The 21,642-nt window shown below is 58.7% G+C and overlaps 2 protein-coding genes across 5 annotated transcripts; both read right to left on the bottom strand.

The window, feature by feature from the left end:
• Positions 1–222: 222 nt before the first annotated feature.
• On the bottom strand, positions 223–7,860 carry SSH3 (slingshot protein phosphatase 3). 3 transcript variants are annotated; one of them, XM_037053356.1, is made up of 15 exons: positions 7,594–7,860; positions 7,124–7,164; positions 6,301–6,535; positions 5,260–5,378; positions 5,109–5,180; positions 4,676–4,741; positions 4,378–4,566; positions 4,203–4,296; positions 3,838–3,966; positions 3,710–3,756; positions 2,923–3,069; positions 2,549–2,749; positions 2,177–2,450; positions 967–1,197; positions 223–724 (listed from the first exon to the last, which is right to left on the bottom strand). In XM_037053356.1, exons 1-15 carry the CDS (start codon positions 7,657–7,659, stop codon positions 689–691), a joined length of 1,947 nt encoding a protein of 648 aa, XP_036909251.1. In that variant the 5' UTR covers positions 7,660–7,860; the 3' UTR covers positions 223–688. The 3 variants fall into 3 exon arrangements, with proteins under 3 accessions (XP_036909251.1, XP_036909249.1, XP_036909250.1); XM_037053354.1 differs by having other exon boundaries at positions 223–1,197; positions 7,594–7,859; XM_037053355.1 differs by having other exon boundaries at positions 223–1,197; positions 7,124–7,161; positions 7,594–7,858.
• Positions 7,861–8,734: 874 nt separating this feature from the next.
• Positions 8,735–20,386, bottom strand: ANKRD13D (ankyrin repeat domain 13D). Of its 2 annotated transcripts, none has more exons than XM_037053353.1 (15): positions 20,158–20,386; positions 19,462–19,597; positions 19,231–19,355; positions 18,192–18,237; positions 17,966–18,109; positions 17,547–17,736; positions 12,133–12,199; positions 11,646–11,737; positions 11,379–11,440; positions 11,141–11,231; positions 10,077–10,234; positions 9,834–9,950; positions 9,589–9,752; positions 9,419–9,510; positions 8,735–9,104 (listed from the first exon to the last, which is right to left on the bottom strand). In XM_037053353.1, the coding sequence occupies exons 1-15, from the start codon at positions 20,245–20,247 to the stop codon at positions 8,891–8,893; spliced, it is 1,788 nt and encodes a 595-aa protein (XP_036909248.1). In that variant the 5' UTR covers positions 20,248–20,386; the 3' UTR covers positions 8,735–8,890. The 2 variants fall into 2 exon arrangements, with proteins under 2 accessions (XP_036909248.1, XP_036909247.1); XM_037053352.1 differs by having other exon boundaries at positions 11,141–11,271; positions 11,656–11,737.
• Positions 20,387–21,642: the final 1,256 nt, after the last annotated feature.

The raw sequence follows: 21,642 nt of genomic DNA, 5'->3' as shown, positions 1-21,642 counted from the left end.
TGCCCCGCCTGACGGGCCGTGGGCAGCTAGTATCTACCCAGGCCCGGCCCTCTGCGATTAGGGGACAACACTGGCCTCCCCTCCTCCCCTTCTTCCCTGCACCCCACCGGAAACAGGCTTGTCTTGAGACACCTGCGAATTGTGAGGAGCCTGGAAGGGGCAAAAAGAGGCCAATTCCTCGTGCAACCAGAGGAACCTACTGACAGGGAAGTGGCTTTATCATAAAATTGAAAATAATATGAAAATGTCTTTTATTTCTGAGTACAAAGCCATATACTGTTAAGACTACGAAAACTGGTCAGAGGCCATGGAGAACAGACAGAAGGCTCTCCTGGCCAGGTGCCCTGTGTCCCAGGGCCTTGTCAAGGAGGGAGGGACATGGGTGGGGGTTGGAGGGGCAGCAGCAGACACTCAGGCCAGCTGTAGGTGTGTGAGGGAGGTCGACCTGCCCACCCTGTCAGAGCGCCCAGCTCTCTGTCCCTCAGAGCCTCCCAGGACCTGGGGCTGAGGACAGAGGTTACCCTAGGCCTTTGGGGGCCACTGGGACTCTGGCCTGGAGGGCCCCAGGGTGAGGCAGGCAGGCGTGGGGGAGGGAGGGAGCATGAGGGGGTACCGGGAAACTGTTTTATTCTGTGGCTGCAGGTGTCTCAGGCAGCAGTTGAGAATGCCCCCAGAACACCTTCAGTCTCTACCGAACCCCCAGTTTCAGAGAAAGTCTTGAGCCCTCGGACCGAGGTGGGGGGAACAGGTCTGAGACTTCAGGCTGTGGTAGCTGAGGCTTGAGTGATGGGATCCAGACCTCCTGGGGCGGAGCTAAGAGGAGTGTGGATGGGCCAACAGGAGTGAGGGCGCTCTTCCCAGGGGCTGAGCTCAGGCATCTCTATCTGGGGCTAAGGGGGCGTGGGCGTGTGTGAGGGCTCAGGCCTCGCCCTCCTCCCCACTGCCATCCACGCTGGCCTGCCTCACCACCTTCCTGACCCTGGGTGTGGAGGAATGGCCAGCCTCCTCCTGCTCCTGCTCCTGGAAGGCCCGGGTCCGGCTGGCTACCAGGGCGGCGCTGTTGAGGGCAACCACAGACTGGCGAGACTTCAGGGCAGGCCAAGACCCCTTGTGGGCCTGCAGGCCTCCCTTGGCCTTTGAGAGCTGAGGGAAGGGCTGAGGAGGGTCTTTCTCTGAAGATTCATTTGAAGAGAAAACCTGGAAGAGTGAAAGTATAAGGAAGAGGAGTCATGGAGCACAGCGCCTGGAAAAGGGCAAGTGCAGAGTGTTTGTTGACTGAATAAAAAAACTGAGCTACTCATGAGTCACACTTCCCTAGGAGGGAGACAACACCCCAACCCTACTGCGCTCGCCTGGCAGCGCTCACCCGTCTACAGCTTCTTTCCAGCCCAGGAGCCTCCTCGGCTCCCCTGCACCGGCTCCCCTGCACCTGCCACGCCACTGAGGTCCTCATCTCCTCCTCCTGTACCCTCTGCCTTTGAACAGTCAATTGTGAAACACCTTCCAGGTGCCGGGCCCTGGGCTGGGTGCAGAGTGAGCACACCCTGCCTTTAGGAGCACCCACACCCACCCGCCATCCGTCCTTCCCAGTCCTTCCACACACAGTGCCAACCCCTCCAGGGAGACTCGCCCAAACATCCCCGCCCTCTGTGAGATGAGCCCTCTGCCCCCCAGGCCAGCCAGGATTCTGGGTGCATTGGCACTCCAGCCCCTCTGCACGGCCCCCAACGTGTTGCCTCTCAGATTTGGGAGGGGCTGCTGCAATCATTCCATCTGCCCCCTCTGGGGTCAGCAGTCAGTGGTCTAGCTCCTGGCCTGGGGAGGATGCTCCTGCATGGCGGGGCAGCCCTGTCCCTTCGGGAGCAAATCCTGCCCGCAGCCTCCAGCCCAGGGCTGGGTCCCAGAGAGTCCCCTGGGTGCCCCTGGTCCCACAACCGCTCTCCAGCTCCCATGGAAGGCAGCCCTCACCCACCCCATTAGGTCTGCTTGGCTGCTTGAGGGGACCAAAGGGAGCTGCCTAGGGTATGGTCCCCCTGCCCGGGTGCCCCTCGCTTGGGGCTGAAAGCTGAGCATCAGTCCTGCTCTTTCTCTATCCTCCTGCCACTTGCCCCTCCTCCTGTTGGATCCAACCGCGCCCCCCCCCCAGCCTGGGCTCCTTCCTTAGCCCCAGCCTCACCTCTGGCAGGTCACCAGCCTCTGAGGCACTCTCCAGCTCCGGGGGGGGCTCCAGGAGGCTGATGGACCGCATGACTCCTCGGAGGTTGATGCGGGGCCTTGGCCCAGGCTCTTCTTTTGTGGATGCCTGGCTCTCCTCCGACCCCACAGCCATCACCTCCCCACTGCCCCCTGGTTCTGGCGGAAGAGGTGGGGACGGTGTAGAGACCTCGGGGGCCAGGGACTCCTCTGGGGAGGCCCCACCGACTTTCTGCTCCCAGACATGGCTCTGCCGGCTGTGGGAAGGTGGCCCTGAGTCAGCTCTGAGGGACCCAGTAGCCACCCCCAGCAGCCACCTCCACCACTGGTCTCCCCCTTGCCCTCCACTCTGTACCTGGCAGTCAGGATGCCCTGGTAGGTCTGCAGCTGGCGCAGGAAGCCGGGGTTGGGGCGGGCGATGGGCCGGAGCTCCTGCACGTGGCGCAGAGCCTGCTCCAGGCTCCAGCCATACTGCTTCATGGCGTAAGCCACCACCGTGGCTGCCGAGCGGCTGACGCCCATCTTGCAGTGGACTAGCACTCGGGTGCCCTGCGCTCTGTGGGTGCAGGACGCGGTCAGCCCCCTTCCCTGCCCCCTCTCTGGGAGGGCCCTGCAGCGTGGGGGCAGGGAAGGCAACAGGCTCATTCCCAAGACAGGGAGGGAAGGAAGGATCCTGAGGGCCAGAGCACCCAGGAGGAGGGTAGGCAGTCGGGGTTCGGACAGCCTGACCTCGCAGCCTCCACAAAGCTGTGGGTCTCCTTCCAGTGAGGCAGCAGCTGAGCCGACTCCTCATCCCAGAGGCGCACATTGTGGTAGGTGAAACGCTCGGGGTAGAAGTTGTCGATCTCCCGGGCCATGTTCAGGATGTGGCTGACCCTGTAGCAGGGAGTGCGAGGCCAGGCTGACGTGGCCAGGTGCCCCTGGCCCACTGGCCAGCGGCCCCGGCCAACCTGGGTGTTTCTGTTCAGGTCTTGGTTCTGAGTCCGGTGGGGGATGGCACAGGGCTGGTGGGAGGAGGAGAGGACTCTGACCCCGAGCCGATCGCTTCACCCAGCGGGCTTGTTTCCCCACTCGTCCAGGTGGCTGCTGGGGTTGCCTGCGACCCTGAGCCCTCTGTTAGTCTCAGAAGTCAGCTCAAGAACAACTTCTGAGCATAGCTGAGATTGGGTGGGTCTGCAGCAGCTCGGTTTCCCAGCAGCCCATGGTGGACAAATGACGGGAATGCACGGGAGCAGGTGGCCAGGGGTCCCTGGAGAAAGGCACTTCCATCTGCCCTTTACAGCATGGGGAGGGAGGAGAGTGGGCCAGGGAGCTGCCAGCAGGCCAGCATGGTGTCTGTTCCGGCCTGGCCCAAGTCCGCATTGAGGGGAGGAAGGGCCCCAGGACCAGAGTTGGAAGCTGAGTTGTCAGCTGCTGAAGGGGGCCTGGGGGCTTCTGACCAGGTGGCCCCTCGAGGGGCAGCTAAGCATGGGGCATGACAGAGGGTGGGCAATCCTGAGGGGGCTCAGGACCCTACCTGTTTCTCTGCAGCTCCTCCAGATTTGCTGCATTCCACTCCGAGCCCTGTACACAGGGAGAGAGCAGTGGTCTCCCTCCGCCCCGGCCATGTGGTCCTTACCTCCCACCCCTCACCCTGCAGCTCACCAGGTAGAGGTGGGGGAAGATGCGGGAGGCCCGGTCTTGCTGAGCCATAAGCAGCAGCATCTGGTTATCGATGAAGTCACGGTACTGTTGGAGAGGGCGTCCCAGGCGTAGCTCCAGGGCCTGCCGGATCTGCAGGCCGAAGGAGACGAGAGGTTTCTGAGGCCTCACCCTTCCCTCCAGAGCTTCTGAGGACAGCAGCCATCCCCTCTAGACCTAAGAGCTGAGGCCAAGCATCCGGGACTGGCTAGGACAGGAGGGAAGCTAGGTGGGAAGGCCCCACAGAGAGGAAGACTCTGGCCCCCAGCTGGAGGGTCCCCTCACCCTTTCCAGGCCCAGCTCCGCCCTGGTCCCAGCCCCCTGCCTACCTCTTTGGAGGTGATGCTCTCCAGGTCACTGGTGTCCAGCACCTTCCACAGCTCAGCCCGGATTGCCTGCTCCATCTGCTCCTGTTCTGAGGACCTGGGAGCCAAGCCCGTCAGTCCAGGGGCCCCCTTCCTGCTCTGCCATGGTACCCCCTTCTCCTCCCCTCCCTACACTGACCGGCCAGGCTCGGCGCTTGGAGGCCGCGTAGACTCCAGGTCGGCCATGGTCATCCACTCATTGAGACAGCTCTGGTCAGAGCTCAGTCTGTCCTGGTAGTGGCCAGCCCAGGTGAGGGTACTGCCTCCTGGCACAAGACCACTGCCTAGAGCTGCCTCACACGCCTGGTGCAATACCTGGAGCGTGGCCCTGGGACAGAGGAGAGGTGGGTCACACTGCCCTCCCTGCTGCTCCTACCCAGACCCTGCAGCCACCTCCAAAGAGAGGCCAGCCCGAGGCTGACGGCCCTGGCTCTCACCACATGGTCCGGATGGAGATCGGCTTGAAGATTCGGCTCTGCCCACCAGACGTCACACTGAAGCCCCTGAGGGAGACCAGGCAGGGGTGGAACCCCACTCTGGGCCCTGGGACAGAGCCTTTAAGAAGCCCACCCACTAGACACCTCATGAGGCTGGCCCTCAGAATATGTGCCCATCATTTGAGCTTCAAAATAAGCCCTTTTGCCAGATATGGGGCGGCTGAAGCTCAGAGAAGTTAAGTGACTTGCCCAAGATCACACAGCAAATCTGAGGTAGAGCCGAGAGTAGGCCCAGGCCCCAGACACCCAGCCTGGCGTTCTGCAGCAGCTCCCCAGTGCCCTGCGGCTCCCCAGTGCCCTGCCCCCACCACACACATCACACCCTCTGGCCCCTCCTCTCTCCTTTCCCCTCGCTCCAGTTTCCTCCTCTTACCCATCTCCATCTAGGTACACCTGTGTGTCACTCCAGAGAGGCAAGACCAGGCCCAGGGTGCAGCTGGGGGAGCTGAAAGGACACAGAGGAAAAGCTGTTGTCCCCCAGCACCTTACCTCCTCGCCGCACCCCTGCCTCTCCCTGCTCCCACCTGCTATCAGGGAAGTCCACTCCCAGGAGGACCGTCTCATCCTGGCTCACGCGTTCTCTTGTGGAAACTACCAGCAGATAGCGGAGCCGGGGAGGCCGTGCTGCCTCCAGCTGGACCGCCTGGGAAAGTGGGGAGAGAGAAGCCCAGGGTCACAGTGGCCCAGAGGGCCCTGCGTCCCTATCCCCGCCTGACACACACTGGGCCTGGAACAGACCCGCTGCCTGCTCCCTCCATGCCCATCCCCTTCTTCCCAGATACCAGATCCGTGGTTACATTCCAGTGGTTCCCAACTTTTGGATTCATGGTTCAACAAAATGTCTTAGATTTTTCTTAAAGGGTATGTGCATGTGGAAAAAAAGGAAGAAGCCTAATAAAGACTGCCCACTTTTTACTTCAGCCCAAGAAGGAGGTTTAAAATAACCCTTTCACTTGCCCTTACCATCATTTCATTCCAGAAATGTTTCTCACCAAAGAAATACTAAGAACACAATGTCACAATAAAAGACGGTGTTTCTGTGCAACTAGCTCAGCCTCTTTCTACCCGTTCTGCTGCAGTGAGATGTCCCACAGGCAGCTGGGAACCAGTCCTCCCACCCGCCCTTGCGTCCCAGCCCACTTGGCCCCTCCCGCATACCCGCTCCTGGTGGGCGCTCAGCAGGCCCCCTGAGCTCCAGTCTGTTTATGGGCAACTCACACCATCAGGAAGGTCTTGCTGGGGGTGCACAGAAACCTGCCCCTGTGCAACCCCAGTTCCTGGGCCTAACTGGGCCCCCAGAACTCGGGCAGAACAAACCTCGTCCTTCCCCAGCCCTCCAGAGACCTGAAGACAGGCCTTCATCCTGTTAAAACAACTCCAGCATGGTTGCCAGGGTTGGGGTAACCCCCTCACTCCCAAGGGTGCTCCCTTCCCTCCCACCGCTGCTCCCCAAAGACACACACACACACACACTCACACACACACTGGGCTCCATTCTGGCCTCTCCTCCCCCCACCCCAGGGGTGGCTCTCTTCCCCCCTCGAGGTCTCTAGAGGGCCCCTCACCAAGCGGATGTCATCCTGCGGTCTCAGCAGCTCCACCATGAGATGAAGATGCTGACTCTGCTCCTGCTTCTGGGGACTCTGGGGCTCATGCCCATTGTCTGTCTGGTCCCTGTGGAGCTGCTTGTCACCCAAGGGCTCCTCTTCCCCCGGCTCAGGGCTGGGCTCGGCTGCATCTCCACTGTCGCCTCCATCCTGCAGTCCCAGGACGGCCCCGTGGAGCACTGCAAAGCTCTGCCTGGCAGGGCAGTGGGGAAACCCTCAGGGCCTGTTGTAGGAGACCCTCAGGACAGGGGTGCATCAGAAACCCCTGGAGGGGACCCGTTAAAACAGGTGTTGGGCCCCACCTGCATTGGGTCAGCAGGTATGGAGTGTGGAGGCCTGAGAAGGTGACTTTCCTACTAGTGCCCAGGTGACGCCTCCACACCTCGAGAGGCACTGTGCTGGAGGCTCCCGAGCACCCCAGTTCACCTACTCTCAGCACCCCAGTTCACCTACTCTCGTCTGAGGGGACTGCCTGTCGCTCCCTTTCCCTTACCACCTACCTAACTCAGAAGATGCTGTAAACTTGATAGGGACCCAGGAGTCCTCTGGCCCTGTGACCCCACCCTGCTCTTTGGCTTGTGACCACTGGCCTGAGCCAGGGTCTAGAAGAAGGGCTGAAGGTACCCCGAATGACCAGGGGGAAGATGAAAGCAAAGGCAGCCATGCGCACTGGCAACATCGCCCCACCTATCTGGCGGTTGTCTTTGGCAGCCAGCGGAGCCCTCGAGGAGGGCAGGGGCCAGGCCTGGCGGCTGGATGGAGGTTGCAGGGAGATGCTCACCTTCTCTGGAGCCGGCTTCTGCGCTTAGAGACCTGGTCCTGCTGGGAAAGTGGCCCCCAGGGCAGAGTTGGGGGTGCGGGTGGGAGGAATTGCTGCCCCACCCACCCTTGTGGGGAGTGAACCAGAAAAGATGTCAGATACCCTTCTCACCCCAATCTACTCGCCCCCAGGGCGGCAGGGGGATAAATGTGGGTGAGGTGCTAGGGTTTGGCACAGATCTGGGCCAGAAGGGGATAGGACCTCCACTGGTTGCTCTGGCGCTCAGCGAGCGCTTCAGGGTCTTGCCTTGGTCAAAGTACGTGGGAGCCGCAAGCCCTCTCCCCGGCCCCAATCCCCTACAGCCTAAAACCTGGGGTCCACCACCCCACACCCGCAGCCTCGAGAGGTGGCTGCCCGTAGGCGGGACGCACTCCCCCGGGCCCAGCTGGTCGCTGACTACGTGGGCAGCACCACGGCAAAGTCAGACTCACCGGGGGACCCACAGGCGTGGAGTAGCCGCTGGCCGGGGGCGAACGGCTCACTGTGACCAGAGCCATGGGGTCAGGTGGGAGACACCCGGGCCGGCACTGGGCACAGAGCCCTCCTACAGCCACAGGACAGTCCCTGCCCTGCAGGACCAGGAAGGAGAGACGGGAGCCACCAGGGCCTGGCACCTCCTTGGGGGCGGCCCTTAAAGGGCCAGACGCTCGTCCAGCCCGGCCAGCGTAGCCGGCACTAAGCAGCCGCCGCCCCGCCCCTCCCGTCTCCTCCGGTTCTGCCCGCCTCGCCCCAGCCCCGCAAACACGCTGGGGGCGGAGCCGGGGGCGGGGCACAGGTGCGGAGACCCGGGACCTGCAGGGTAGAGGCCGGAAGGTTCGGTCCCTCCTCCCAGGAAACACCTCCGTCCCTGCCACGCCCAGTTAGGTCACCTGGGCTCAGCTTTGGGCCGCAGCGGGTCTATTACCCAGCGGAGGTGGGGAAAGCAGGGCGGGTACGCGGGTCTGAGAGACTGAGTGGCTCTTAAGTTGGGGGTGCCCCAAACGTAGTTCTCCATGCTGGTGGGTGCTTCCACTGTCTGCACGAATCACTGGGAGACGTGCAGAGTTTCAGGGGAAGTCAGCAGAGCTTAGGACTAACCCCTGAGGCCCGCGGGAATCCTCAAGGCCACCTTGGGAGGTGGGCAGGGCAGGGCTGAGCAGGTCACAGTCGGAAGTGACTTGCCCCGAGCACTCCCACGGAATACGCTGGAGTCAGAGCGGGAACCCAGGCCTGAGGTGCAGGGGCTTCTGACTGTAAGTAGGGTCCGGAAGCCCAGCTTCTCCCCCTCCTGACGAGAGCACGAGTGGGTTCTGGGGAAGTGAGACTGGGTAGCAGGAGGAACCCGGGTCTCCAGTAGGTGGGACGGGGCTCAGGAGAGCTGGCTTTTACGGAGCACCGGCTCTGTGTGGGTACTTGACACGTTGGCTCATTTTCCCCTCCCGGCAGCTGAGGGGGTGGGGGTGGAAAGTGGTCTCATTTTACAGGAAACTGAGGCTCAGAGAAGCTAAGGGGGTCGCAGCCAGGATGCGAACCTGGGTCTGAGGCCATCGACCTCGTCTCCCCTCAGCTTTCCCCACACTGAGCAAGCAAGCCTGCTGCTGAAGGTCTCTTTATTTCCATCTTGGTCTCCAGTGCAAGCCCACCCCCAGGGCTCCAGGCCCCAAACTCAGTAGCAGACAGTTTATAAATAAATAAATTACAAAAGCGGGTGGGGAAGTGGCCCCGACAGCCCTCCCAGGGGCTGGGCACTCAGTGCTCTGTGAGCGAGAGCCGCAGGATCCGCTGCAGGTCTTCCTCCTCCTGCCGCCCTCGCCGCTCCTGCTCCTCCTGCTCCCGCGAGGACAGCTCCAGGGCCAGGCGAAGCTGCTCCTCAAAGCTCGGTGGGGCTGGGGCTGGGGGTGTCCTGTGAGGGGGGCCCGGGCCTCCAGGCTCGGTGGACAGCTGCAGGCTTTCCTGGAGGGCCCTTCCAGGCAAGACGTGACAGGGGAAAGGGACCCGTGAGCACCAAGGCTGGGGGGAGGCGGCTGAGGGCTAGGACAGGGCTTTAAAGGACAGGGACGAGGACAGGGTAGCTGGGACCTGGGAGACCAGAGAGAAGAGACAAGGTGGGGCCCTCTCTTCCCATCCCACATGCCGCCTTCGGTGGTGGGCTGTGATGCTGGTGGAACCGGCACCTCCCGGCTACCCACCCCCACCAGCCAAGGACCTCCTGGCTAGCATGTCCCAGAGGGTGGGCAGGGCTGAGACAGGGACCTAGTAGGTCCCAGAGGACCTCACCGCTCCAGCTGAAGCTGTTCCTCGTACACCGTGGCTTGGGGAGGAGGGTGGGTGCCAGGCCGGGTGTTGGTCAGGGCTTCCCAGACAGTCACCTGCAGCAGCCAGAGCCCGGAGCTGTCACCCCTGCCACCCCTGCCCATACCCAGGGCCCAGCCCTGCCTGCGGCCCACCTCCTCGGCCTCTGTGCCTGCCTCCAGCAGGCTCTGCTGGATGGCGAACTGCAGCAGGTCATCGTCCTCGTCACGAAGGGGCTCGCTGCGCTCTGCGCCCAGCACACTGTACCCCTCAGGCACCTCAAACACCGCGGGGTCCACCTCACACGGGAAAGGGCTCCCTGGGGTGGCAGAGGGGCCACGTTCAGACCCCAGGACTCACATACCTGCAGGCCACAGGGCCCCTCCCTCCGCAGTAGTACCTGAAGCTGCAACAGCAGAGCCAGGGGCCGGCACCCACACCGAGCTCAGAGGCTCATCACAGCCACACAGGTTGCTGAAGGTGATGCGGGCGTTGAGCACATGGAAAAGGGGAATCTCTGTGAGGAGACAGCCAAGCCTGAGCCACTGTGGCCACAGACCCACCTGTGCTGGGCCCCTGTGGCCACAGCCACCCCACTCCCCGGAGCTGCCCAAGGCACCCTGCCTCCCCACCACCTGCTCACCAATCTTGACTGGGAAGCCAGGTGGGAGGCGAAGGGTGATGAAGTCGCGCAGCTTGGCAAAGTGAGCGTTGCTGATGGCCATCAGGTCAATGATGGGCGTCACCTGGTCACCCAGGGAGAGCGGGTGCTCCTCACTCAGCCACAGTGTTGCTTTGAATCTGCCCAGCCAACCACAGGACGTGGGTCAAGGAACCTCTGGTGGCCTCTCTGCTGCAGCCCACCCACTCCAAACACCTGCCTTTACTCTTGTCCTTCGCCTGGCCTGGGGTACCCTCTTCTCTGCTCAGCCGCCCCTGCCTGCCTCCCCCAGGACCTTGTGTCCTTCTGGCCCTGTGACCTGAGCTGCTCCCAGGCCCTGAGCTCTGGCTGGAGCCATGACGGTCGGTGCCAGCTCTACTTGTCTGGGTAAGGGCAAGGCTGGGCTGCCGGCTTCGGTCTGGCCTTGCCCGCAGCCCCGTCCTCCTGAGCCTGCAGCTGGCTGGCGCCTCCCACTCTGCAGTACCTCTGGGCGCAGCACAGCCCACGGGCCAGGACTGCTGGGGTTCAAATGCACTGGGTGGCTGAGAGTCACGTGAGGTGCCTGGGACGGTGCTGGGACCATTGTAAGCTCTGTGTCATAGCTCATCAGACCCTCACAGCGCCCTTGTGAGCAGGTGGCCAAGTGTGACTTCTCCTTTACTGGAGACCAAGCTTTCGAGGGCCATAAAGCCAGGAGGTGGTAGGGCTCTGGGCCCTTCCCACTTTGCTCCAAGCTGGCCCCAGCAAGTGCTCCTTAAACTGAATAGAAAACCATACCTGGGTGGTGTAGCTCACCCATTCATTCACTCATTCCCCAAAGGAGAGTGACCAGTGCTCTGGGCCAAGCCCCAAGCTGGGTGCCGAGGACCACAGCTAACACAGACCTGGCTCCTGTCCCCAAGGAGTGGAGTCTAGAGGGAAGTCAGCTGAGTGAGCAGGTCCCCCACTCCAGTGGGCTCATCTGTGACAGGAGTCGGTTAGAACCAGGGAGATCAGGCAGGGTCCCTGTCGTTGAGGGAAGTCCCCAGTTAGCCCCCAGACCTCACCTCTGCACTTTGCTGGACATCTCGATGGGGCGGCCGATGTTCCGTGACTCCAGACTGAAGTTGGGGTCAAAGTATTCGTCCGGGGAAATGGCTGTGGGATTGGTGGGGCTGGCTGTCTGCTGCACGGGGACCTGGGTGGGCCCCAGGACCTGGCTTAGTGCCCCTGTCAGTGCCTGCCCGGCCCTGCCCTGCCCTGCCCTGCCCAGCGGCCCCAGCCCCGCCCCCGGCCTCGGCTCACCCCGTTGTGGGAGGAGTGCTGCTGGGCCATCCCAAGGAAGGACTGGAACGGAGTCTTTCCCCCTAAGGAGAAGAGTAGGGGCCCATCAGGAGACTCTGAGCCATGCACCCAGACTGTCCCCACCCACCCTTGACCTTGGGAGCCTCCTGTCAGGCGGGAGGCAGAACAAGCAGAAATGGGATGGCCTCCCGGCTTGTCCGGATACTCTGGCCCTCCCAGACCCGGGCGACCCACCGCATGGTGTGACTGGGCAGCAAGCAGGCGCACCTGAGTTTACCTTTGCTCCTTGACTTGTCCTGATCAGAGAGGTGCTCCGTACGTGTGCGTGTCACCAGCTCCACATTGGTGGCACTGTACACCTGGAGAGGAGAGCACAGGGGTGCTGGGGGCTCAGAGACTGCTCCCCACACTCAGCCGCACCAGCCAGGGCCCAAGTCCTGCTGTCCCCAGGAACAGAGGAGATGTTGCTCCGCGCAGTGGAGAGGGGGGCAGGTTCTGAACCCCAGGAAGTTAGTAATGAGGGGAAAATGGTCCCAGTTTCATCTTGGGACCCTGGGTGGGGACCCATGCTGTCGGTGATCCCTACGTGCTCAGCAGGGGCTGGGTGCTCGGGCCCCATGGAGTCCCGGGGCCGCATAGGGCTTCCCAAGCCCACGGGCTCCTCTGTCTCCCGTTCCACACAGTGGATGTGGGGAAGCAGTGGCGTTCCCAGGCCTTGCCTCCCACCCCAGCCCCCACCACCAGCATCTCCTGCCTTGGCCTCGTAGCCGCTGACGGTTTCCATCTTCTCAGACCGCCAGCCCCAGATACCACATTTGTTCCTGAAACAGACCAAACAGGGCTCATGAGGATCCCCCCTGCCAACCCGCGCCACAGCCTTCCCTTCTGAAGACCCCCTCCAATTAGCCTTCTCACTGTGAGACCGCAGGGATCTTGAAGAGGATGCTGGGACAACTGAACAAGGACTGGGGACTTGAAAGTCCTGAGGAATCACTTTATTTTGTTAGGTATGATGATGGCGTTGGGGCTGGATATAAAGACGCCCCTGTCTGTCAGAGTCACGTGCAAAAGCATTTGCTGTTGAAGTGATACGCCATCTGGGATGTGCTTCAGGACAGTCCAGGGAGCCCTGGCTGGTGTGGCTCAGTTGGCCAGGCGTCGTCCCGCAAAGCAAAAGGTCACTGGTTTGATTCCTGGTCGAGGCACATGCTCGGGTTGCGGGTTCGGTCCACCGTTGGACACGTGCGAGAGGTAACCGATCAATGTTTCTCACGTCGATGTTTCTCCCCCTTTCTTTCTCCCCCACCTTCCCCTTTCTCTAAAAATAAATAAATAAAATCTTTATTTATTTTGTAAAGATTTTATTTATTTATCTTTAGAGGGGAAGGGATGGAGAGAGGGAGAGAAATATCAATGTATGGTTGCCTCTCGTGCGTCCCCTGCTGGGAACTGGCCTGCAACCCAGGCATGTGCCCTGACTGGGAATCGAACCGCGATCCTTTGGTTTGCAAGCTCATGTTCAATCCACTGAGCTACACCAGCCAGGGCTAAATAAAATCTTTAAAACAGTCCAGAAAAAAAGAAAAAAGGTCAGGAAGGACACATTCAACAAGACTGGCAAAATGCTGATAATGTTGAAATTGGGTAATGAGTAATCATAATATTCTTTTCTTTCATATGTGTTTGAAATTTTCCATAATAAGAAGTTAAAAATAAAAGTATGTCTGACTTGACGTAATAGTTAGAGACTTCAACACCTCCCTTTCATTAATGGAGAGGATGAGTAGGCAGAGGACCGACAAGAAGACAGAAGCCCTGAGCACCAACCACTACAGACAGAACTCGATGGGCTTCCTTCGAACACTCCAGCACCGACAGCAGGGCGCTCGTCCCCTCAGGGGCACATGGGGCGTTCTTTGGGGGCGCCGTCTGCTGGGCCGTGAAAGAAGCCTCAGTGAAATCGAAAGGGGAGAAGTCACACCACGCGTGTTCTCCAGTCACGATGGAATGAACTTAGAATCCAATGACAGAAACAAATATTTGGGATGCTCACCAATATGTGGAAAGCAAACAGCACTCTCCTAAATAACCAAAGGACCAAAGAATACATCAAAAGGGAAGTCAGAAAGTACTTTGAGATGAGTGGAAGTTAAAACACAACATATTAAAACTCATGGGACATTGCTAAAGAAGCGCTTAAAGGAAAACTCAGAGCTGTCAATGACAATATTAAGAAAGAAGACAATTTTGAATCAATAGTCTAACCTTCTGCATTAAGGCACTGGGAAAAGGGCACACTAACCCCACAGCAAGCAGAAGGAAGGGAATAATAAAGTAAATACGACATTGAAAATTAAAGAAATACAGAATAGAAAAACAACAGAGAAAATCAATGAAACCAAAAGCTTGTTGTTTGAAAAGGTCAACCAAACTGACACACCTTCAGCTAGACTGGCCAACAAAAGACACAAGACTCAAACTACTGAAATCAGAATGAAGGCGGGGCCATTCCCACTGACATTACAGAAATAGAAAGGATTATAAAAGAATACAATGAACAATTGTACCCAACCGATTCGATAATTTAGATGAAATGGACAAATCCTAAAGGGACAAAAACTGCCAAAACAAACTCAAGAAGAAATAACCTAATACACCTGTAAAAAGTACAGAGATTGAAGCGGTAATGAAATAACTATTCACACAGAAAAGCCCAGGCTAGAGGGCTTCACCCATGAATCCCACCAAACGCTGAAGAAGAATTAATACCAATTACTCACAAACTCTTGCAAAAAAACACACAAGGCAGTAACACTGCTTGACCCATCCTGTGTGGCGCTGCCCAGACACCGAAACCAGACACACCACGTGACAGCGACGGCCCGAATCCTGTACTAAATGCTTATAAAATACGAGCCAACCAAGCCGAGCAACACAGGAGAAGAATCACCCCCACGACCAAGTGGGGTTTATCCCGGGAGTACAGGTTGATTCGGCATCTCAAAATCAACTGATATAACACAAGGCAGTAGAATTTTCTCAAGGTACAGGATCGATCATCAACAGACAGAAAAAAGCATCTGACAAAATCAAACCCTTTCTTGATTAAAAAAAAAAACACTTAACAAAGTATAAATACAAGGAAACTTCCTCAGCCTAAAGGGCCCTCCTACTTAACAGTGACAGGCTGAACCCCTTCCCCCTGAGGTCAGAAACAAGACAAGGACATCCTCATGCCACTTCTATGCCAAACTTTACTGGAGATTCTAGCCAAAACAATCAAGCGAGAAAAAGAAATCAAAGAAGTCCAAGCCCTGGCAGGGTAGCTCAGGCAGTTAGAGCATTGTCCTGACACACCAGGGTTGTGGGTTCAATCCCTGGTCATGGCACACACAAGAAGCAACCAGTGAATGCGTAAATAAGTGGAAAAACAAATATGTTTCTTTCTCTCTCTCAAATCAATCAATAACTTTCTTTTTTTTCAAAAAGGAAAGAGCCTTGGCTGGTGTAGCTCAGTGGATTGAATGCTGGCCTGTGAACCAAAGGGTCGCCAGTTCAATTCCCAGTCAGGGCACATGCCTGGGCTGCAGGCCACATCTCCAATAGTGGGTATGTGAGAAGCAACCACACATTAATGTTTCTTTCCCTCTCTCCCTCCCTTCCCCTTTGTCTAAAAGTAAATAAATAAAATCTAAAAAAACTTTTTTAAATATTGTATTTATTTATTTTTAGATATAGGGGAAGGGAAGGAGAGAGAGTGGGAGAGAAACATCAGTGTGTGATTGCCTCATATGTGTCCCCTACTGGGGACCTGGCCATCAACCCAGGCATGTGCCCTGACTGGGAATCGAACCAGTGACCCTTTGCTTCACAGGCCTGTGCTCAATCCACTAAGCTACACCAGCCAGGGCTAAAAAAATTTTTTTGAATCAGAATCTAAACTGACTTCTTTGAAGAAACTGAGAAGCTGAATGAGGAATTCATATGAAATTGCATGGGACCCAGAATATCCAAAATAATCCTGAGAAAGATAAACAGTAAGAAGACTCATACATTCTGATTTCAAAACTTATTTCAAAGCAATACCAATTAAGATAGGGGGGTCCTGGAACAGAGACAGACATATAGATGAATGGAGTAGAACCGAGAGTCCAGAAATAAACTCCAACATCTATGGTCAACTGATTTTCCACGCGGATGTCATGAACGTCACATGGGAAAATAACAGTTCTTTTAGTAAACCGTGCTGGGCCCCGACTGGTGTGGCTCAGTAGACAGAGTGCTGGCCTGTGAACGAAAGGGTTGCTGGTTCGATTCCCAGTCAGAACACGTGCCTGGATTGTGGGCCGGGTTCCTCATGGGGGGCATGCGAGAAGCAACCGCACATCCATATCTCCCGTTCTCCCTCCTTTCCCCTCTAAAGACAAATAAAATATTTAAAATAAATAAATAAATATATTGTGCCGGGACCACTGGAGAGTCACGGCAAAAGTATGGAGCTGAGCCTGTACGTCCCACCACATGTAAAAATTAATTCAAAATGGCCCAAACACCTAAATGTAAGAGCAAAGACTGTAACGCTTTCAGAAGAAAACACAGGAGAAAATCCTCATGACTTCGGCTGCATTTGGCAAAGCATTATTTGCTATGAGACTAAAAATTTACAAGCAACAAAACATAACAAGCAACAAAAGAAAAAAGTAAGTAAACTGGACGTCGTGAACGTTAAAAACTATGTTTCAAAGGACACCGTCGAGAAAGTGAAAAGACAATCCGCAGAACGGGCGAAAACATTTGCAAATCATTTGTCTGATAAGGGACTCCCATGTAGAATTTATAAAGAACTCGTACAACTTAATAATAGCAAGATAACCCGATTTTTTAAATGGGCAAAGGGTCTGAACAGACACTTCTCCAGAGAAGACACACGAGTGGCCAAAGCGCGTGAGGAGGTGCCCACTGTTGGCACTCATCAGGGAACTGCAGGTCAAAGCCACGACCGGATACCACCCCGCCCGAGAGGAGGGTTATAATCCACAGTGAGCAACTAAGCGAACAACGAGCAAGCGGTGGAGGAGGATGTGCGGTGCCCGGAAGCCACACACAGGGCGGCAGGGGGCGGGGGGGGGGGATACTGCAGCCCCTTGGGCGAGCAGCCATGAGTTCTTCAAACAATGAAGCATCCAGGTACCACATGACCCAGCCATTCCACTCCTGGGTATATATACGCAAGAAAAATCAAAACATAACATGCATACAAAGATCTCTACAACTAATGTTTACAGCAGCATTCTCCACATGGTCCAGTGGTAGAAGCAATCCTAATGTATGTCAAAGGGCGGACGGATAACAAAACGTGGAATACTCATACGACGTATTCAGCCATAAAACGGAACAAAGTAGTTCTACACTTCACCTTGGATGAACCCTGAGGACATTATGCTAAGTGAAAGGAGCGAATTACAAAAGACCACATATTACATGACTCCATTCACAGGAAATGTCCAGAATAGGCAAATCTAGAGAGACAGAAAGTAGATCGTAGTTGCTTAGGGATGGGGGAGGGATCGGGGATGGGGTCTCTGTCTGAGATGAGGAGATGTCCTAAAATTGACGTGTCCTAAAATTCACGTATCTGTGAATGCCCTAAAAACCACTCAATTGTACACTTGAAATAGGTGAACTGGATGGTATATGAAAATTTTATCTCAATAAAACTGGCTTCCCTTTTAAGTGTTTCTGATGTCCGTTGTTGGAACTGGGGCACACGCAGTCCCAGAGATGCCACTCTGGTGGGGACAGTCGGGTTCCAAGGCTGCGCACTAGGGACTCTGGCCCAGGCACAGCTGTGCCGCCAAGGAGTGGACTTGGGTGCAAACAGCTGCCCTGAACCACAGCCTGAATCCTGTTTTTATGGGAAAACGTGAGGTCAGGAGCCAAGGAACTGGCGACACCCTGACCCAGCCTTCTCCCCAGGAAGCCAGTTTCCAGTACGGACAGGCACACACGAGCTCCAAGGTTGCCACAGGACGTGCAGGTGACCAGTCTCAGGGGGACACTGGTCCCTGTCCCCCACGTAGGCAGCCTCTGCAAGTGGCTTAGCCTCCCAAAGTCCCGAACCAGGAACCTCAAGGGCACTGCCCACAGTGTGGCCAGGTTCTGACTAACCTCTCAAAGGCCACCTTTCGAGTGTCCAGGTGGGTGGAGACAATAGGAGAGGTGAGGCGGCTGGCCACATGCTCCTCACTGGGCCGCATGGCGGCCAGCAGCGCTTCTGGCTCATGCAGGGTGAGCCCCAGCGTCTCCGTGTGCACCACCTGCCGGTCGTGGTCCACTTCCATCACCAGGGCTCCTGCCTCTGCCAGCCAGTGCAGGGGAAGCGGGAGGGAAATCAGTAGGTCCCAGGAGGTGGGTAGAGGGCCGTCATGGTACCCTCGGCCACCTGGCCAACAGATTCGGCCACAGCCCCTGTGCCCCCTCCACCCCCAACCTGTTTCCACATCTGGAGAAGGGACAGAAAGGACAGCCTTGTCTTCACAAGAGACAGGAGACTCTCTGAGACCCGCAGTGATTCCCCGAGAGCTCACCCTGGCCCTTGAAGATGAAGCTCCTCCGGCCACGCTGCCAGGTCATGTGCTCGAAGCCCAGGAGACTGGTGTCCACCCGCAGGCTCTCACCCCGCTTCCACACGCGGTACACGTCGCTGGGGCACATCTTAGACACCAGGGGCACTGCAGAGGGCACAGAGGTCACCAGCGTTCTTTCCCAAGGGCCCCACCCCAGGCCCCTGGGAGTCGAGCAGTCCCCACTCACCCCAGCTGGTGAACTCCCACTTCATCTCCACGTAGAAATCAGGGGCCTGGGATAGACCAGAGCACCGTCAGGGCCCTGCCTAGTGCGGGCAGCCACTGGGCCTGGGTGGCTTCTGGTCCGCAGCCCAGCTCCTGGAAGCCCAGCCCTTCAGCAAGTCCTGATGCACTGCTGTGGCCCCACCATAACCAAGCCCCACCCAGGAGAGGGTGGGCCAAGTGGGGCCTAAGAAGGTCTTTAAGCCCCTAAACCACAGGCGGCAAACACAAGGCCCACGGGCCAACTCCACCTTGTTTCATCAGGCCTGGCACCTGGCAGCAGCACCAAGCTCTCGCTTAACTGCTATGGAGTAGTTACATTTATACAGTCCTAAAGTTACATTCAGCCCTTTGAAGGCAACCTCGAGGCTGATGTGGCCCCTGGTGACAATGAGTTTGATGCCCTGCACTTGGCTATAAGCTTCCGGAGGCCTGGGGGCCAGGCTCAACCTGGTCACTGGCCCACTGGGAGGCCCTGGGGGAGCTCCTGTCTGCTCTGGGTCCTAGACTTGTCTCCTGTAAAGGCGACACAAGGACCTCCTCTGGGCCTGGAGAGCAGGAGGTGACATGTTCCCCCAGCCCCAGCCCCCACTCTGGCCCGACCCCGCATGTTTTGAGAGGGGTAGACAGGCAGTCCAGGCCACAACCGTGGAGTTGGGTGAAACCCCCCTCCAGAAAATCTGCTGTCTCCAGGAAGCCCCCAGTCTATAGCTCCATTGAGATCTCTAGCACTAGGAGACCCTCGATTCTGGAATGGACTTCGCTCCCAAAGGGCCCACCCTTGTCCATAGGGGCCTGCACTTCTCTTTCCTACACGACCCCAGGCTGGGGTCAAAAGAGAGGACCTTGTGGACAGGGTAGGGAGAGCATGCTGCACAAGTGAGGTTCCCTTCCGACACCAAGCACGGCATGAGCGACCAGGGTGACCCCCATGCAGTCTGTCACTGCCCCCTGCCATGGCACTTCACCCCTCTCCCGGGCCACACCTCCGCGCCCTGCTGTACCTGGCGGAGTTTGCTGAGCAGTTCCGGGATGCCAGCCAGCCTCCGCGTGGCCCTCTGGTAGTCCCGGTACTGGAGCACAAGCTGCACCATCTCGGGGTCCCCAGTGCTGACCGCCTCCTGCAGGACTGGGGGCACCGAGCTGCTAAGCGGCACTCTCTTGACGACCCCAGGCCTGGCCCCTCACCAACCGCACAGTGGGCCTTGGGGGAGCCCCTTGGCCCTCTGCAGTACCTGCCCAGCCCTGGCAGCTCTCTTTGCCCACGTTGGCATTATGTCGAAGGAGGACTCTCACAGACTCCAGGTTCCCCAGGGACACCGCCAGCTCCAGGGGGGTGCGCCCCCGAGGGTCCTCCTGTTCAATGTCATGCTGGGGGAGATAGGACAACTCAGCACAGGGCAAGCAAGAAAAGGCAGAGATAAGAAGACCACTGTGCTGGGCAGGGATGGGAGTCGCTATGAGAAATAAGGCAGATAGGGCGGTGGAAATGGCAGAGGGTAGCCTGGTTGTCCCTGCAGGAATGGGGAAGGGGCAGGTGCGAAGGACCTGCCCACCTCTCCGGTGCCCTGCCAGTGACAGAGCTGGGGGCCCAGCGGTGGGGCCTGGTCAGGCAGAGGTGGAGCTGCGGGTGTCAAGGACCGGGCCGCCCGTTCTCAGCCTGCTTAGGGGTGGTGCGCAAGAGATCAGAGGCTGGATGCAGTGTGAAGCCGGGAGACAGGCGAGGCTGCGCGGTGGAGCCGAGACCAAGAGGCTCAAGTGAGAGGGGCAGATCACCTAGGCTCCGATCAGGCCGGGAAGGGTGAGCGGGTTAGCGGCTGCGGCACTGAGCAGGGACCGGAGGCCTTCAGGTCCCTGCTCTGAGCAGGGATGGAGGCCACGGCTTTGGCTGGGGGGCCCGTGGGACGGCCGGGGTGCCCGGCGGGCCTCACCTGGCGGCTGTGCAGCGCGGCCTCCAATTCGCGGTGCCGGTTCGCCCAGACGAGCCGGTGAAGCGGGAAGGTGGGGCCCGGGCCCGCCATGCTGGACCTTACCGCCGCATCCCGGGCTGGCGGGCGGGCGTGACGGGGGCGGTCCGGCCCAGCCTCAGCGGGTCTGAGCTACGCCCACCGCAGCCCCTGAACCCCGGCACCTCCGCGGCAGTGGCGGCAGTGGCGGCGGCTGGCGGCGGCGGCGCAGGCGGCGCAGGCGGCGCAGGCGGTGCGGAGGGCGGGCCAGGAGGGCGGGCCAGGAGGGCGGGGCTGAGCCGGGGCGGGGCCTCGGGCCGCGCGCCCCTCTCCACCCACAGCCATGGCAACTGCACCGGGACTCGTGCGCCGGGGGATCGGGTCGGGGGCGCTGCGCAGCAACCGGGGCAATCACGCGCGTCGGAGGGAAGCCGGGCCTCGGTCTTCACCGGTCTCGGCCTCGGCGAAACAAGGGTCTGCAGGGGGCGGTCCGGAAGGCGGGGCCTGGCTACCGCGCTGTCCGCGTCCTGCAGGGGGCGTCCCAGGCCCAGGGCAGACCCTTCTTAGCGAGTCTCGCAGGGGAAGGAGGGGGACCGGGGGTGGGGCGGCTGGGCGCGGGGCGGGGAATGGGACCGGGAAGTGTGCGCGCAGTGGGTCGCCGTTCGGCTGCCCCTGGGTTACCGTATTTCTGCGGCTGTCCTGCCCGTTTCCCCCTCCACCCGCTGGTTTCCTAACCTAGCCCCCTCTCGCTTCCTACCCTCGTAACACCATGGGTATCGACTATGCCTGTGAGTGCGGGTGGGAGGCGGGAGGTGCTGGCTGGCCTCCCGGGCACCTTCAAGATGCCTCTAAATGATGGCCAGCATAGCATGAAGCACTCTCCCCAGGGCCCAGAGCCCGTCTGGTGGTGGCCGCACCCCAAGACAGCCCAGCGCTGCAGGGAGATGCACCACCCCCCCCCCCCCCCCCCCCCCGCCCCGGGGCCCTGGAGTCAGGGACAGAAGTACTGGGGAGTGGGGAGAGCAGGCCTGGCTAGCTCTAGACCTCTCCTGGTGGATGACTGCCCACTGTGAAGGGCTTTCACCCGCCGCGTGGATCCCTTTTTGCAGAGCTTGCCCTTTGTTGCGAGTGTCAGGGGGAAGGGTAGTTTTGAAATCAGAGCCGACCCCTCGCGCTGAGTAAAACCGAAGTGCAGGCTGCACTGGCCGAGCGCTGGCCCTGTTACCCACGCTTCAGCCAGGGGTCTGGTCCTGGTCTTGTTGGGTGATGAGGCAGGGCCAGGGCTGACCAAGGTGGTCCCTCTGTTCTCAATGTCCCTGTTGGTAAAATGACCAGACAGTCTGATCTAGGAAGTTTGAGCTCCTCTCTGGGCTGGGAGGCTGGTGGCCATTTTCACCCTGCCCTCTCACATGGCCAGGTGGCATCTGTGGGCTTGGGGTCACTTTGCCACCCCATCCTGTGGTGTTACAA

Source organism: Sturnira hondurensis, unplaced genomic scaffold (genome assembly GCF_014824575.4).
Source record: "Sturnira hondurensis isolate 20B ecotype Veracruz unplaced genomic scaffold, ASM1482457v3 Scaffold0007797, whole genome shotgun sequence".
Taxonomy (NCBI): domain Eukaryota; kingdom Metazoa; phylum Chordata; class Mammalia; order Chiroptera; family Phyllostomidae; genus Sturnira; species Sturnira hondurensis.
This window is presented reverse-complemented; position numbering and strand designations above follow the sequence as displayed.